Genomic DNA, 16,321 nt, shown 5'->3' with positions numbered 1-16,321 from the left:
AACCTAAACCTCCCCTGGCACAACTTGAGGCCATTTCCTCTCATCCTATCACTTGTGACTTGGGAGAAGAGACCGACCCACCCGCACTGCAACCTCCTGGCCTGTACTTGAAGAGAACATTAAGGTCTCCCCTAAGCCTCCTTTTCTCCAGGCTGAACAACCCCAGTTTCTTCAGCTGCTCATCACAGGACTTGTGCTCCAGGCTCTGCACCAGCTCTGCTGCCCTTCTCAGCACCTCAATGTCCCTCTTGTGAGGGGCCCAAACACAGGATTTGAGATGTGGCCTCACCAGGGATGAGTACAAGGGACAATCCCTGCCCTGGTCCTGCTGGCTGCACTATTGCTGGTACAAGCCAGGATGCAGATCCATCCTAAGTGGAAGTATTTGGGGGGGTGGTGGTGTTTAAATGCTAATCCAGCACAAGCTATTTAGGGATTTCATGCAGTTACTAAAAACTAAACTTAATTGGGATATAGGAGATTGAAGACTTCAAAATTCCAACCCAGAAAATTAATCAAAACCTCACACTGGTATTTATTATAGCAGAACACTCCAAAATGCTTGGAAATATTTAATACCTCATTTGGCTGCAGCCACAACGCATCTTTTTAACTTCATAGCCCCTTAATCGGAGCTTAGCAGCATCAGGAGGAGCAGATAACAGCCAAAACCCCTTCCACATGTCCATTTGCTTCCGTGCAGGGCTCCGAGCGCTCACACCCTGGCTCACAGCTCTGCAGGAGCAGCAGCAGAGCCTCCTGCCCAGGAGGAGCACCTCTTGCTGCCGTGTGTGCTGAGCCAACACCAGCCTTATCTGATCTTAAAGAGGAGCAGGCACAACAGAACAGCAAGGGACAGGACAAGAAATCCCTCCTGAGCCAGAGGGCTGCGAGGGGGTGAGAGCCTGGGCAGAGGAATCGTCTGTCACTGCATGTTGGGGCAGGAATTATGACAGGAAGCACCATCTCCCCCAGGAATCTGCTCCAGAATTAAGAGACCGAGTTAAAAAGAATTCCTTTGCTGGAAGTGCCTCATTGGAGGTTTTACACATCTGATTGTTCACCATATGTCTGGGCTTCCAGGCCTTCCAGAGCTCCAGGCTCTCTGCACAAGGCTCTGCCATTAAAGCTCACCACGTACTGACCCCACAACATCTCATGGGCTGCTGAGGATGCTACCAAGGCAGGACACCCTTTGCTGTGTCAAAGGCCCATGTAGCTCCATGCAAGAAGAACTGGGACCACTATCTGTGCTGCGGAGGTGATCCAGTGAGGATTTACTCACCTGAAATCCAAGCAGGCGGGCGAAGAAGCTGGAGCCCAGATCACCAATGACCACGTAGAAAGCGATGCAGGTTCCCAGCATCAGCCCAATCATGCTGCAAGAGCAACATAAGACACACAGGTCAGGAGCTGGAGCAGAACCCTGGCATGCAGCTCCTGCTCCGGCGTGCATGTCAGCTGCCACATTCCCACTGGATCTGTACTCATGAGGAGGAGGAGGCTTTGTTAGTGCTAAGGCAACAGAGAGCTGGAGACACTGCCTGGGAGGGCTGTAACTGAGCCTGTGATGATGGAACATCCATAGGACTTAGCAGCTAGAAGGGATCATTTAAAGCAATTTAAATCTTGTGCCGCCACTCGTGTTCAGAGGTGCAGCAGCCTCAGCATCCCTTGCTCTGGGGTACACCCACCCTCCAACACAAGCCACAGGTTTTGCTGAAGCCACCTTGAGAACACATTTGGCAGCCAGCAGTGATGCAGGGTTTCTGTCTACAGGGATGCAGTTTGCTCCCCCAGCTGTATGAGCAGCCTGTGCATCGCTGCTGGGGCTGAAGGGGGGACCACACTTTGATCCTCAGCCTTGTGAAGAGCCACTGCTTCTGCTTCAACCCCAGCAGAATAAAACCCAGAGGAGCTCCATCCTCCCCAACCATCCTGCTGAGAGACGTAGCTCTGGCAACAGCCCATGCACGGGGCTATCTGCTGCTGGGAGCCACAGCAAAACAAACCTTGGAGATGGCAAAAATTCCTTTAGTTCTTGGAAAATAAAGCATTTAAAAGAATGAGCGAGAGGTTCTCAGCCCCACGCCCCGCCGCAGCGGCTACCAGGAAAGCCTAAATCCCAGCTCAGCTCTCAAACTTCTTCCCACAAAATGCACCACACTTTAATGAAAAGATTGTCTTAGGAGCTGCCTCTCCTCCCATTCATGATTGCATGGGCCACTTTCCCTCCCAGCTCCAATTATAACATCCCCGTGGCAATTACAGCAATTGCCTGCACGGGCAAGTAACATCTGAGAAGTATTCCGTGTATTTTTAGTGTTGTGCAGCAGTTTGGAGCTGGGAAGAGGGAAGGAGCCAGCACTACTCACTGGCTGGGGCTCAAGACACCTCTAGCAAAGAGTTCTGAGGATGTCCCAAGGAGCCTGTCCTGAAACAGGGACAGGATTTCCCTCCCCCTCAAGCATCCATTCCCCAGTGGAAAGCCCTCTTGCCTCCACTCAGGAACAGGGTGGGATACGCTGAAGGCAATACCTGTGGGCTGTGCTTAGGGAATCTCACTCTGCTCTTGTGCAAATTCTGGTGGAAGGAAGGCTTCTGGGACCAGAGGAGGCAGGAGGGTACGAAAGGAGAGCACAGCAAAGCCACAGGAAGCTACAGAGGAGCCTCATTCATTAAAGAAAACCAAACCGCTCATGCTTTAAATAAGCAGCAGATTACCTTGTTTCCACCAACATTTTTCCTGCTTTTCCATAGGCATGAAATGCTGGCGTAAGAGGGAACAAAAAAAGAGTTGCAGTTAGTCAAAGGTCCAGTTTGATATTAAACAATGAGAGTGTCAGGGCAGCACAGCAGGAAGGCGCCGGTGTGGGGCTGTGGGGCTGTTTCTCTTGCCTGCCCTCCCACTTGCTGTTTCAGACCGAGAACTGAAAACCACATAAGACAGGAACAAAGATGAGGAAAAGATAGAAAGCAGGTTCTTTTTGGATGTGTAAAAAGAGGTGGTGTGAAGTCGCAGTCACACATGGCAACCATTAAAGGCAGCGAAATGTGCCTGGGTAAGAGGCTGTGTGGTGAAACGTTTCTGCAGTGCAAAATCTCAATCAAACTCCCATCTTTATTTTTATCTTCCCACTAAAACTGGACCTCCTGACGCTGCTGGATGGGAGCTCTGAGCTGGTGCCCAGAACGTTCAATCCCATACCCAGAATACCCAGTGCTCGCAGCCCACACCAAAGCGCTGCTGCCAAGAGACCTTCTTTCCCCCCCCCCCTCCTCCCATCCCATACTTGGGTTGTAGCAGAAAATGATCACTCGGCTTTAAATCATTGTGTTTCTTCTGAAAAGGAAAATGCCAAGAAAACTCTGCTGGTATTTTTAGATCTAAACTGGGTAGAATGGGAATTGAAACCTCCAGCACACACAGACCACAGTGCCCCATCCTGCCAGCCTCGCATTGCAGAGGTCCAGCATGAAAACCACCACCCTGGATTCCCCTTTGTGCTCCCTCAAGGTACAACACGCATTCCTGCAGCCACCAGAAAACCAACTTCATTCCCTTCTGGAAGCATCTTCTGCTGTTTTTGATATTAACTTACAAACTCTTGATTTCTTTGGACTCTGCTCGAGCTAAACATTAAGGAAACAAGATGTTCTCCCACAGAATGAGCAAGCAGCATGGCAGGAGACCCACAGCAGGGAAATAACCCAGCGCTGTGATGTGGGGCAGCACTGAAAATAGCTGATGGCTGGGTGACAGGCTGGGGGAACAGGCACACTGCCTGGCTTCACCTCAACTGCTGAAGGAAAAGGCAACAGCCCTCAAGGGGTTTGCTCACACAGCCAAAGGGGCAGGGATGAGAGAGAGAGCAGCAAGAGGAGAACATCCCTCCAGGAGAGTGGGCCATCAGTGAGACACCTTGTGTGCCTCCAGGTACAGCTACACCCAGGCTGGGGAGAATCAGGCTCCTTGGCTGCTCTGAAGGGATGTTCTCATGAGAGCAAGCCTCCAAACGTTGTACATGTGCCCACCTGGGGATGCTGGAGAAATCGGAGCTTCTACCTTGTCAAGAAGGAAGCGATGAGTGTGAATGAATGGAGCATCTTTGCAATGGGATCTCCAGATGCCCAGCAGGCTGGGCAGAGCTGACTGCTCAGGAGCCAGAGAAGCCCATTTACATCAAGTGTGGTTACTAGAACGGGGAACCTGTGGTCCGGCCCTTCTGCCTGCAGGGAGCAGAGCAGAGCTGCCTCCGGGCTGCTGTCGGGGTCAGTACCCAGCACGCTGCTTTCGGCAGCTTCAGGTGGAGGCACCAGCTCCTCTCCCGGCTAAAACCTGCCTGGGAAGCACATACCTCTTCCCTTCGTGTCCACAGAGCCACGCAAAGCCCTTCCCGGCCACGCAAGGCCCTCGGGCACCCAGCGCTGCCAAGCAGTGCGGCCAGGGCCAGGCACCAGCCTGCTGCAGGCCTGGCTCCTGCGGAGCTCCAGGATCCCTCCGGAAGGGGCTGCCTCCCTGAAGCGCATTTGCAAACCTTGGTGCCATCTTTGAGCGCTGCCAAAACCTCCCACAGGCTCGGCTGCAGGCGCTGCCAGGAGCTCTCGCAGATGTACCCGGGAGCAAGCCCACGGTGACAAAGGCTGCCTGTGTGGAGCTGCTCAACCTTGATGCATTAGGATGCATTATAGGAGCGCTGCCTTTCCTCCCAAGGCTGGCCCTCCCGGTGGCACCTCTCCCAGGGCAGAGGGAGGGAGCTGAGGCATTTCTTTCAGCGCCAGCCTTTGCGTGCCAGGAGGTGCCAGGAAGTTTAGAGGCATTACTGGCTCTCTGTGTATTCGAGCCCCTTGGCTTCCCAAGTGCAGAGGATCCCTTCTTCCCGGGAGACGCTCCAAGGTGGAGGGGACTTTCTGTACTTGGGAGAAGCAGCACACAAAGACCTCTTGTGAGGGGGCAGCTGGGCCAGAGTGGTGAGGCCAAGTCAGACGCTACCTGGGGGGCTCCCCCTTCCTTCCAGCATCACAGCACAGCCTCCAAGACCACAGAGCTTCTTGATCTTTTCAGTCTCGAGCAGATACAACTGGGCGGAAGCCAAGCACGCAGCCCGGGAGCATCCCATCGGGCTGTCTGAGGATGGAGGAAACCCATCTGTCAGCAACACAGCGAGCCATGTGCCTCTGCAGCGCTCTCACCACGGGCAGTGCCAGCCAGCTCCCTCCTCGCCAGAGAAATAAGGGAAACCGAGTAAAAGAAGGCTTTTCCCTCTCATTTCACAAGCCAACGGAGAGCACTGGGATCCCATCACCTCCTCCTGTCCCCCCGAGTCGGGCAGGACCACAAGAGAGCTCACAAGCAGCGCTGCCGCCGAGCTCTGCCCCAACCCCCCCACAGGAATCCTGCAGATGTTTTGCTTTCCTTGGCTGCTTGGAAGCTCGAGCACCGCTTCCTCTGCTGTGCTGGGCCCCAGCTCCATGCCAGGCTCCGGGCTGGCAGCACCCGCTGTCCTCGGCAGCACACTGGGTGGGGAAGCTCGTGGCTTTCATGCCCAGGCCAGTAATTTACTCCAGACACTGGCTCCGCCAGCTCCCAGAGCTTGGGTTTGGATCAGCCGGCGCCGCCTCTCCTCCCCTGCCCTGCAGAGTCAAAACAATTCTGTGCCCATTAACTTCACTGCAAGAGCAGAACAGAGCCCTCGCGCTCCCCTGGGGACATGGAGAGAGGCTGACAGAGCAAAACAAGGCAAACTGAAGGCTACGATGGGGAAACCATGTGCTACTGCAACAGCATCAGTGTGAAGTTTGTGAGTGAGGAGGTCCAAGTAAAACTGCAGTTAAACGCCAAGACAGACGAGCAGCAGGGCTGGAATGCTCACCGAGGCCAGGGTAGGTCCTGCGCTTGCTGAGGTTGGCCGATTTCACCAGGAACATGCAGGATTGATGAGTCATCCAGGAGCAGAAAACCAGGAGCAGAGCTCCCAGGATGATGCCGCACTGCAACGGGAGAAGAAAGGGGGGGAAGATACCAACAGGAGATGGAAAATCAGCCCGAGAGCCGCCCTCCTCACCTGCAGGCTCCCACACAGGTCCCAGCCCTGCTGCTGCCTGGGAGCAGGCAGGAGGAGCAGGACGTGTGCCAGCTCCTGTTTGCTCTCTGCACAGCCCAAGGACAACACAGAGCAGCCACCTGCCTCCCACAGCTTCCAGCTGCACTGGCACCGAGGGGTGAACCAGGAGCGTTTATGGAGCAGAACCTCCACATTCCCTCCCTCCACCCGCTCTGTGCTCTCTCTGCAGGCTCGGAGCACACAGCCCGGTCCTGATCCTGAGGTGCAAACACTGTTGTAAGCTGATTATATACAAACTGTTTAGGATGTTGAAGAACCATGGAGCTCACCCTCAGCCCTGTCCCACCTCACTGGCTCATGCGTTCACAGTGAGGGGGGTCCTAAGCACCAGACACATTCCAAGCAGGTAGTTTTAAACCAGATCTTAAAGCTGCTGCCCTTTCTCCTGCTGCATTCAAACCTGGTGTTTCCACCAGGATGGCAGCAGCTCCAGGAGCAGGGCTCAGTGCAAGTGCAGCTGGTTTGAAAATGCCTGAGCCAAAACCCATTCATCACGTGGATAAACTCCTCTTTTTAGCCTTTTACTCACAAAAAAAAATAGGGAGAAATCACGGAATCCCAGCCTGGTTTGTGTTGAAGAGAGCTTAGAGCTCCTCCAGCTCCAACCACAGGCAGGGACCCCTTCCATAGAGCAGCTTGCTCCAATCCCCTGTGTGCAACCTGGCCTTGAGCACTGCCAGGGATGGGGCAGCCACAGCTTCTCTGGGCACCCTGTGCCAGCGCCTCAGCACCCTCACAACCTGGAGCCCTCGGGACACCCAAACCCACGCAGCTCGGTACCAGAGGCCTCCGCTCCGTCCCGCAGCACCCATCCCCGGCCCGGCCCGCGCTCACCTGCCGGAAGCAGAAGGGCACGGTGAGCACGCTCACCCCCACGATGCTGTTCACCACGTTCATGATGAGGCCCCAGTTGGAGCCCGCTGCTGCCGCCGCCGCCGCCATGGCCCGGCTCCCGTACCCCCCCCCCCCCCTCCTCCTCCTCCTCCTCCTCCTCCTCCTCAACCCCGGGCCTCACCCGCCCGCCCCCGCCATGGCCCCGCCGCCGGCACCGGCCACAGCGACACTTCCGGCTTCCGCTGCTCCGTTGGCGCTTCCGGCGGCGGACACAGAGACGAGCGGGGCAGAGCGGCGCCGGGTGGGACGCTCCCAGCGGCCGGGAGGACCCCCGAGCGCCTGCAGGCATGCAGAAGCGCATGTAACTGCGTGGGGAGGAGCGCCTGCATGCACATGCGTGTACAGGCATGCGGGTGCGTGTAAAGGCACGTAGATGCATGCACGTGCCTGTAAGGACATGCATGTAAAGGCGCACACAGGCCTGTAAAGGCATGGAGATGCATGTGAAGGCATGCAGATGCATGTAACTGCATGCAGAGGGATGCATGGGCATGCAGATGCATGTAACTGCATGCAGATATGTGCATGCAGAGGTATGCATGTGCATGCAGAAGCACGCATGTGTAAAGGCAGGCAAATGCATGTAAATGTATGCACATGACTATAAAGACACGTAGATGCGTGCACATGCACCCAAAGGCATTCAGATGCATTTAAGAGCATTCACGTAGAGGCATACTGGTGCATGTAAAGGCGTACACAAATGCACACACTTGCACGTGCATGCATGCACACACATGCACACACGCAAATGAACACGCATGCACACACACATGTACACGGATTCAGAGGGTCCGAGCACCCAAGGGCCCTCTCCCAGGGCCTTGTGGGGTGCAGATAACCAGTGTATGGGTGCTGCACCCTGAGCCCTGCACCATGGCTGGGTGCCACGTGTGCCAAACCCCACCGAGCACCCGCACAGCCACCGAGGTCACTCACCCAGCCCCAGGGGCTCCCGGAGGAGCAGAGCAGGAGGGCAGGGGGGGGCTCCGGAGGCTCGTGGGGCCGCGCACGGCACCAGCTCGGAGCAGCGCACACCAACGGCGCGCTCCCGTTGGGATGGAGCACGCGGCGCTTGTATAATTTGCAGCAATTGCAATGGGGAACCGCAGGAATTCGCCCGACAAAAGGTTTGCAGGAGGTGAACACGCCTGGATAATTCCCTCCAGGTGCCGGCTGCGCTCCCGTTCCCTGCGCCAGGCAGGGAGCAGATCCCAGGCACAGGATGGGGAGGGAAGCCCCTGTATCCAGGGACACGCAGCGAGGGCCATGTGTGCCCCACAGAAGCCGCCCCAGGCCCCACACGGGGGGTGGCCTGCAGCAGTGTGTAAACATGTGCTCACCTCACACGTGTGTAGATGCACACGCAGACCCACAGGTCTGTGCCAATACCCGCATGCCCACATGTGCAGGCACCTCCATATGCATGTGCAAACCCACATGCACATGTCTATGGGGCCAGGAGCACCCCACAGCCTTTCACCATGAGTTGTGGGTGCTGGTGTGGGGCTGGGGCCAGTCATCTCCCATCCATGGGTGCCCGAGCACTTAGAGGGGATGGCAGAGCTGCAGTCAGGACCCACCATGCTGGGATGGGAGAGCACCTTGCTGTGGTGCTGGGACATCTGCAGCGAGTTAGAGGGGAATTGTGTTTATCCAATCGATGTTACACAGCCCCAGACTCGGCACTGGCTGGGAAAGGGCTCAGGTGGCTTCTGCCTACGAAAGCCAGTGGCCTGGCAAGCACCAAGAGCCACCAGCTGTGACCCCAACGTGTGGGAGCAGGACCAGCCCCTGCTCCATCACCCTGCAGACCCAAGCATGTCACCAGTACCAGTAAGTGAGCTCAGGGACGCGGTACAGCGGGTGGCACAGTGTCCCCAGCACTCACTGGTGTGGCAGGCACTGACAGGGGTCACTGGTACATGGGGATGCTGATGTGTGTGGCTGGGATGGGGCAAGGATGGCTCGGCGCTGCCCGGCTCCCCTTGCGTGCCGGGACAATGTGTTTCCAATCGCTGTGTCCCCGGCCCCGCTGTGATCCAAACCACCTGCGGCCGCTCGCCTGCAACCCATCAGCTACTGGATAAACGGATCAGAGGCGGCCCCACGCCACGAGCGGGGCCACCGAAACAGCAGCACCGATGGGGCAAACCAGGGGCTGGTGCTGCCTGCAACCCCCTGGGCTGAGTGGGCTCCATCCTGCCCCCAACAGCACCACTGGCACATGTAACCCCCCCAAGAGAAGCCTCTTCCTCCAGTGGCACCCGCGGTGCTCAGTGGCACGTACCCATCCACTGCTGTCACCTCGCTGTGCCATGGCACAGCCACGCTCCACAGACCAGCATCACAGGGAGGTGACAGCAGGCGAGGGGTCCTGGAGAAACAGGACCCCCCCAGCAGCGCCCAGAGGTGGGTGCAGCTCAGTATCCCCATGGGAGCCCACACCCCGCTCCCCGATGACAGATCCCTGGCAGAGCCCGGGGACAACCCGGCAAGTGTTTAAAAACATAAATTAAAACAAATTGCGGTTTTATACTGCAAATAAGGGCAGTTTTATCGGTTTTATTGCATAACAACCATTAATGAAGTGCAGTTTCAGGCATCTTAATTGCTCAGAGACTAAAGTTCAGCCCCTACCTCTGGTGCGGGCTGGGATTCCCATGCGTCAGGAGAGAACCTGGTGGATGGGAAATGGAAATCAATGTATGGCCGTTATCAGGGCCATGGGACCCGAGTCACCCGCCGGATCGACCCAGGTGGGGATTCAACAGCTCACACCCTGCTGGGGGCACACAAGGGGCTGTGGTGGCTCCCCGGCTGCCCCCCGAATGTCCCGGCACATGAGCCATGGGGTGTCCATGGGGCTCCGCAGCCGGTGCTCGCCGTAGGGCGGGTTTTGGGGGTCGGTGACCCCAGGCTGCGGGGAAAGCAGACCCACATGGGGCTGCACGGGACCCCAACACCCCCCGCTGCGGCACAACCCCCGCGGGGCCGTGGGGCGCGCGCAGCCCCACGGTACCGGGGATTCACCGGGGGGGGGGGTGTCACGCACCATGCGGCCCCTCCCGCCCCTGCACGCGCTGCCCGCCCGCACGTACCGTGTGCACGGAGCCGCGCCGAGCTCTACCGGGCAGCCCGCGCCCGCCCGCACCGAGCTACGGACCAAGCCCCGCCCCCGAGTGGGCGGGACTACGCCGTGGGAACGCCTCGTCCCTGAGCGCATGAATGGGCGCGCCCCGCCCACCGCCTTATAAGGAACCAGGAGCGGCTCTGACGCCTGCCTTTTATCCCGCCTCTTCGTCCCGCCCCCTCTCCGCGGCTCCACCAATCAGAGCGGCGCGCCGGGCCCCCTGCCGGCGCTGGCCTTTGTTTGTGGAGGGAGCCGTGGCCAATGGGAGCGCGGGAGGGGGAAGGGAAGACCAATGGGAGCGCAGGGAGATAAGGGGGCGGGGCGGATGGGGATGGCCCTGCCCGGCCACGTGCGCGCGGAGCCGCCACGGCCGGGCCCGGGGACTCGGAGCGGCCCCGGGATGGGCCCGGCCCCGCCGCCGCCTTCCTGTGCCCCCTTCCCCCGGGAACAGCGAGCACGGAGCCCCCGGAGCCGCTCCCTGCGCCCCCGGCCGTGCCCCCCCTGCAGGACCGTGCCCAGGCACCCACCAGCAGTGTCAGCCCTGCTGCACCGGCACCGTGCCCCCATCCTCCTGCACCGGTACCGTGCCCACATCCTCCTGCACCGGTACCGTGCCCCCCATCCTCCTGCACCGGTACCGTGCCCACATCCTCTTGCACCGGTACCGTGCCCACATCCTCCTGCACCGGTACCGTGCCCCCCATCCTCCTGCACCGGTACCGTGCCCCCCATCCTCCTGCACCGGTACCGTGCCCCCCATCCTCCTGCACCGGTACCGTGCCCCCATCCTCCTGCCCCGGCAGGGCTGGGAGGCCATGGGGAGGAGCGGCCCCAGCACCAGCCCTGTCCCTTGGGTTCCACCCTGGTTGGGTTGTGGGCCAGGGCTGGTGCTGAGCCGGCACAGCAGCAGAGGTGATATCAGGGCTATGCCGTGTGCCAGCCTGCGTGCTGGGCCCTGGCTATGCCTAGGAACCATTGGCAATGAGAAATGTGCTTCCTGCCCAGCCGCAGCACCAGGCTGGCCTCTACTCATGCCATAGGGTTGCCCACTGCCAGACCACGCAGCCAGGCTGGTGTGTTCAGTCGTGAGTGAAGCACGGCTGCTTGAGATGAGCCCTTTGCTGGACAGGTGAAGGTCACGACTGGTTTTGCCATCACAGTCAGCTCCCAGCTCCTGTGTTTGATGGTTCTAAACCCCACTGGTGCTCCAGGATGCTCTCCATCATGGCAGGGCTCAGCCTTGGGCTGCCATTCCCATTCAGGAGCCATGGCGGTGGTTGGTGATGGGCGCATCAAGAGGTGTTACCTCCATTGCCAGGTTTTGCTGGATACTGGCTGCGCTTCTCAACCCCTTCCCTGTGTCCTGCCACCACTAGTCCATGGTTACACCAGCATGGCCGCAGGAGGAGCCATCCATCCGTCCGTCCATCCAGGCCTGCCTCTGATGCTACCAAATGCCTGTGATGCTGCCCAAACCACAGGCAGCAGTACCAGGCAGCAGCCAGGCAGGGGTCAGCCCCAGTGTCACCGGTGAAGGCAGGGATGCCAGTGCACCTCAGGCCGGCACCGCGGTGCTCTCCGGCAGGCAGGGAAGCGCTGGAGCATCTCCCCTGGCTCGGGGAGAGAACAAAGGAGGGCATCTGCGGCAGAGGGAGTGCCGGATGCGCTGCAGCGCGGCTAATCCGCCCCACGGCCTCCCCGGGGCCCGGAGCACCCCGCTGCCCGGCATGGCCCTCCCGCATGGCCCCAGGCACCGGCAGCACCACAGGGCCACAGGGGTCGGTGCAGAGCCAGGGGAGGGAGCCTGGTCCCACCGCGGCCCTCACAGCGTGTCCCTTTCCATCCCGCCGCGCGCACCGGTATCACACTGGTGTCCACCGCGGCTAATGCCGCGCCATAAAGGAAACCGTCTCCCGTTAACGACTTTTGTCACCAAAGTCATTAACATAATAGGACTTGCACCTCACAATTGAATATTAACGCTCCACCCGGCTGCGGAGTGAGACGGATAATTGCTCTAATACATTTTCCAGTAGGATTTTCGCGGCGCAGCAGCAATTGCATTAGCAAAACCTGATTATTACCAGGGCCGATACAATGGGATGGGCAGTGGGAGGGAAGTTCCTGCCGTTTTCCTTGGGACCCCCAAGGAAAAGCAGCCCCGTGCCCCCTGCACGCAGAAGCCTCCCCAGGCCCCAGGGCAGGGCATGATGGAGGTGCCGGCAGCGCTGAGCTGCCTCTTCCCTCCCTTGGTGCCTGCAAACCCGACCCTTGGTCGCCAGCAGCCTTGCACCACGCAGCAAACCTGCAGCCAGCTGGAAACCCGCCTGTCCCGAGCGCCAGGAGGCTCAGCCGCCCGCATTGCGCCACGCTGTGCCGTGCCGTGCCATGCTGTGCCATGCTGTGCCAGTCCACGCCATGCCATGCCGTGCCATGCTGTCCTGTGCCATACCATGCCATTCTGGGCCATGCAATGCTGCAGAGCCCGGGTGGGCCACGCAGGAGCAGCAGCAGGGTTGCGAGGAACCCTCCAGGCTTCCTTCCAAGGGGGACCAGCAGCTCCCAGGAGAATGAAGCAAGGGAAGAGGCTCCAGGCAAGGCAGGCAGGGAGCCAGGGACCCGGTCAGTGCCAGCACACAGGCTGCAGCCTCCTTGCTGCACCTCTAAACATGCCCAGGCCAGAGGAAGCCCCTGCCCTGCACCCCTTCCCCAAGGGTGCTGAGGGCGCCCTGCAACGGCACGGCCCCAGCCTGGCTCCTGCCACGCTCCCCATGGCCCCTGTGCGTGCAGGGGCACAGGGCTGGGAGCCTGCAGCGGCTCCGGGCCCCCGGGGTGCTGCGGCAGGGCGGGAGCACCGGGGTGGGACAAAGCCCATTGTCCCCGGTACAAAGGTGGCCACGGGGCCACGTGGGGTTGGGGGAGCATCAATTACCCGGCTTTAATTGCACTCGGTTGGACTCGCTTCAGTGAGCGACTCCCCTTGGGGAGCCCATGCTGAGGGGGGGGTGCCCATGGGGGGGAATTGTACCCACAGTGGGGGTGTCTGGTGACCCCCTGTGGGGCTGCCCATAGGGAACCTGCCCATGCAGAGGGCTGCTGATGGGGAGGAATTACCCATGGGTGGCTGCTCGCTCCGCCCAGGGATGGAGGCTTGGGCCTCCCAGTGCTCCCAACCCAGTACTGGGGAGCTTTCCCAGCCCTTTCCCACCCCCCCGGTGCTCCCGAGGGCAGGAAGAGCCTCGCAGCCGCTGGGTTTTGCTGATTTGGGGTTTTTTTTTTTGCAGGTCTTTTCTTGCAGAAACCCTTCCCCAGCGCTCCCTGAGCACCGGGGAGCAAATAATGCACCGGCGCCAACCCACAGAGCTGCTGGAGCCCAGCACACGTTATCCTGACACCGGGATCCACACCAGCGCTGGGATCTGCACCGTGCTCCCATTCAGCAGCGATTCCATGCGCTGGGTTCATCTATAATGTTATTTAGCAAAGGCCGGAGCCCTTTCCCAGATGGAGAGGGATCCGAGGGGGATGCCTCGGCACAGTTCCCAATGCACGGTGTGCACACCCGAGCAAGGATGCTGCAGGGGGGGTCGGGATGCAGCCAGCCCCGCTGTGTGCCGCAGGCTTCCCCCTGATGCAGGCCCAGAGCTCATCCCTTGGGGCAAATAATCGAGGAAGAAAAAGAGCTTCTTGGGGGCAGCAAAAAGGGAGGGAGGTCCCAGCACAAACCCCCCCCAACCCCAGCAGCCCAGCTCCTGCCCTGCTCCTCACCCGGGTGGAAGCGAGATCCCTCCGGCACAGCGGTCCTGGCCCCATGCCGCGCTGCAGGCACCGCACCACGGCCTTCACCACGCAGCCATGGAGGAGGCTGGGTGCTGGTGCGATCCGTGTCCTTCCACTCCCGCGTTCCTGGGCTCCCTGCTGCGGCTGCACATCCCGTGCACCAGCGCCATGTCCCCGGCTGCTTGTCCTTGCGCCCGTCCCCGTGCATCCCGGTGTGCGCGGGTCCGTGCGTGCCGTGCCGGAGGGTCCCCACGGGCTGTGCTGCGTTCCCCGGACGCTCACCCTCCTAACTCGATTGCCGTCCCGGTGTAATGAATAGCTCCCATGTAATTGAATCACTTTTACACGTTATTTGGATTTATTTCAGCATTTTCAATCAATTACAGCCTTTTATCAAAAAGAAAACCCCAACACCACACACGGGGCCCCAGTGGGGACTCGGTACCAGCCCCGGCCTCCCCCTGCCCCTATGCTCCCTGCCCTCCCCACTGCATGGCCCCCCGTACTGCACTGCATGGACCCCAATATTGCACAGCCCCCTAACACTGAATCCCCCCACCTTGCACTACATGGCCCCCCATCATCTCACTCTCCCTTCCCACACTGCACAGCCCCCCCAACATTGCATCCCCCCCATTATACAGCCCTTTAACAATGCAGCCCCCAGTGCACAACCCCCTAACATTGCACTGCCCCATCTTGCACTGCACGACCCCAACATCACATTTCTTCCCCCCCACACTGCAGAGCCCCCTAACATTGCACACTCCCCTCCTGAACCACACATCCCCTCATCATCACCCACCAACACACACTGCACAGACCCCTAACACCGCATGGTCCCCCAACACCTCACCCTCCTTTTCCACGTTGCACATCCCCTAACATTGCACCCCCTATTATACAGCCCCATAACCTTGCACCCCCTCACACCACACGGCCCCTAACATTGTACTGCCCCCCATAATACAGTCCTCTAACCACAGCTCTCCCATTGCGCGGCTCCCCAACATTGCACCTCCTCATTGCACAGCCCCATAACATTGCATCCCCATTCTACAGCCCCATAACATTGCACCCGCCTATTGCACAGCCCCATAACTTTGCATCCCCATTCTACAGCCCCATAACATTGCACCCGCCTATTGCACAGCCTCATAACATTGCACCCGCCTATTGCAAACCCCATAACATTGCATCCCCTTATTGCACAGCCCCATTACATGGCACCCCCCATTCTACAGCCCGCTAACCGCAGCCATCCCATTGCACACCCCCACTTGCACCGCACACCCCATTACACAGCCGCTCCCACTGCAGCCCCACTGCACCCCATTGCACCCCCACTGAACCGCATTGCACCCCCACTGCAGCCCCACTGCACCCCACTGCAGCCCCATTGCACCGCATTGCACCCCCACTGCAGCCCCATTGCACCCCATTGCACCCCACGGCAGCCCCATTGCACCCCCACTGCAGCCCCATTGCACCCCCACTGCAGCCCCATTGCACCCCATTGCACCCCACTGCAGCCCCATTGCACCCCCACTGCAGCCCCATTGCACCCCACTGCAGCCCCACTGCACCCCACACCTCACCGGGTCCCGCTCCGCTCCCGCCGCTTTGATCCCGGGCTCGGCCGCGCTGCCGGGTCCGCCCGGGGAGGGGGAGGGGTGTGGGGGGGTGGGGGGGTGGGGGGGGGGGTGGTGCCGAGAGAGGGAGGCCTCGAAACCGACTCCAATTCCCCGCGCTCCCTCCCGCGGCGGGGGAGCCTTGAAACCGCGCTCGGGGCGCGTCATCGCCCCTCACCAATCAGCGCCTTGTTTACACTGCATGATTGGCAGCGGGCTGGCGCGCTGCCAGCCAATCAGCGCGCGGGGGCGGGGCGCTGGAACGCAACCGAAGGCGCGCTGCAACCACCCGCTGCAACGCAACGTTTCCCAGTGCGCATGCGCGCGGCTTCCTCCTCCCTCCCCTCCCATTCATCCGCCGGGCTTGAATTAGGCGCCGCCGCCGCGCGGCCGGACGCTGGCCGCGCTCTGATTGGCAGAGAGCCTGGCGGGGCGCCAGCCTATTGGCCGAGCGCGGCCGTGACGCTGCGGCGCGCGAGAGGAGCGTAGCTGGAGAATGAAACCAAAGCGGGGGGGGGGGGGAGGGGGAGGAGGGGGGGGGGGGGGAGGGGGTGTTGGAGGCTGGGGCGCGAGCGCCGCGCGGCGGCCAATCAGGGGGGAGGGGGGGAGCGTGTGTGTGTGTGTGTGTGTGGCGGGAGCGCGCGTGGGGCACGCGCTTATTAGCATGCGGGGCGCGCCGCCCGGCGGAGTGCGCGGCGTGAGCGGGGAGGCGCGGCGGGGCCCCCCCCCCCCCCCTTCATCACCACCCCCTTAACCCA

General features: G+C 60.2%; 1 protein-coding gene across 1 annotated transcript in view; it reads right to left on the bottom strand.

Moving 5' to 3' along the window:
- SLC38A10 (solute carrier family 38 member 10) overlaps window positions 1–7,069 on the bottom strand; it is a 32,524-nt gene extending 25,455 nt beyond the window's left edge. The window contains exons 1-4 of the mRNA XM_061479956.1: window positions 6,960–7,069; window positions 5,874–5,991; window positions 2,725–2,770; window positions 1,286–1,379 (exon numbers count right to left, since the gene is read on the bottom strand). Of these exons, the coding sequence (XP_061335940.1) occupies window positions 1,286–1,379; window positions 2,725–2,770; window positions 5,874–5,991; window positions 6,960–7,067 (366 nt within the window). The 5' untranslated portion in view covers window positions 7,068–7,069. The remainder of the gene's footprint in view (window positions 1–1,285; window positions 1,380–2,724; window positions 2,771–5,873; window positions 5,992–6,959) is intronic.
- Between the last annotated feature and the right edge of the window lie 9,252 nt (window positions 7,070–16,321).

Source organism: Pezoporus flaviventris, unplaced genomic scaffold (assembly GCF_033815535.1).
Source record: "Pezoporus flaviventris isolate CSIRO_AGI_PZ_B2104156 unplaced genomic scaffold, CSIRO_AGI_Pfla_v1 ptg000158l, whole genome shotgun sequence".
In the NCBI taxonomy this organism is placed as follows: domain Eukaryota; kingdom Metazoa; phylum Chordata; class Aves; order Psittaciformes; family Psittacidae; genus Pezoporus; species Pezoporus flaviventris.
Note: the sequence above shows the minus strand (reverse complement) of the source record. Positions and strands in the feature narration are given on the sequence as shown.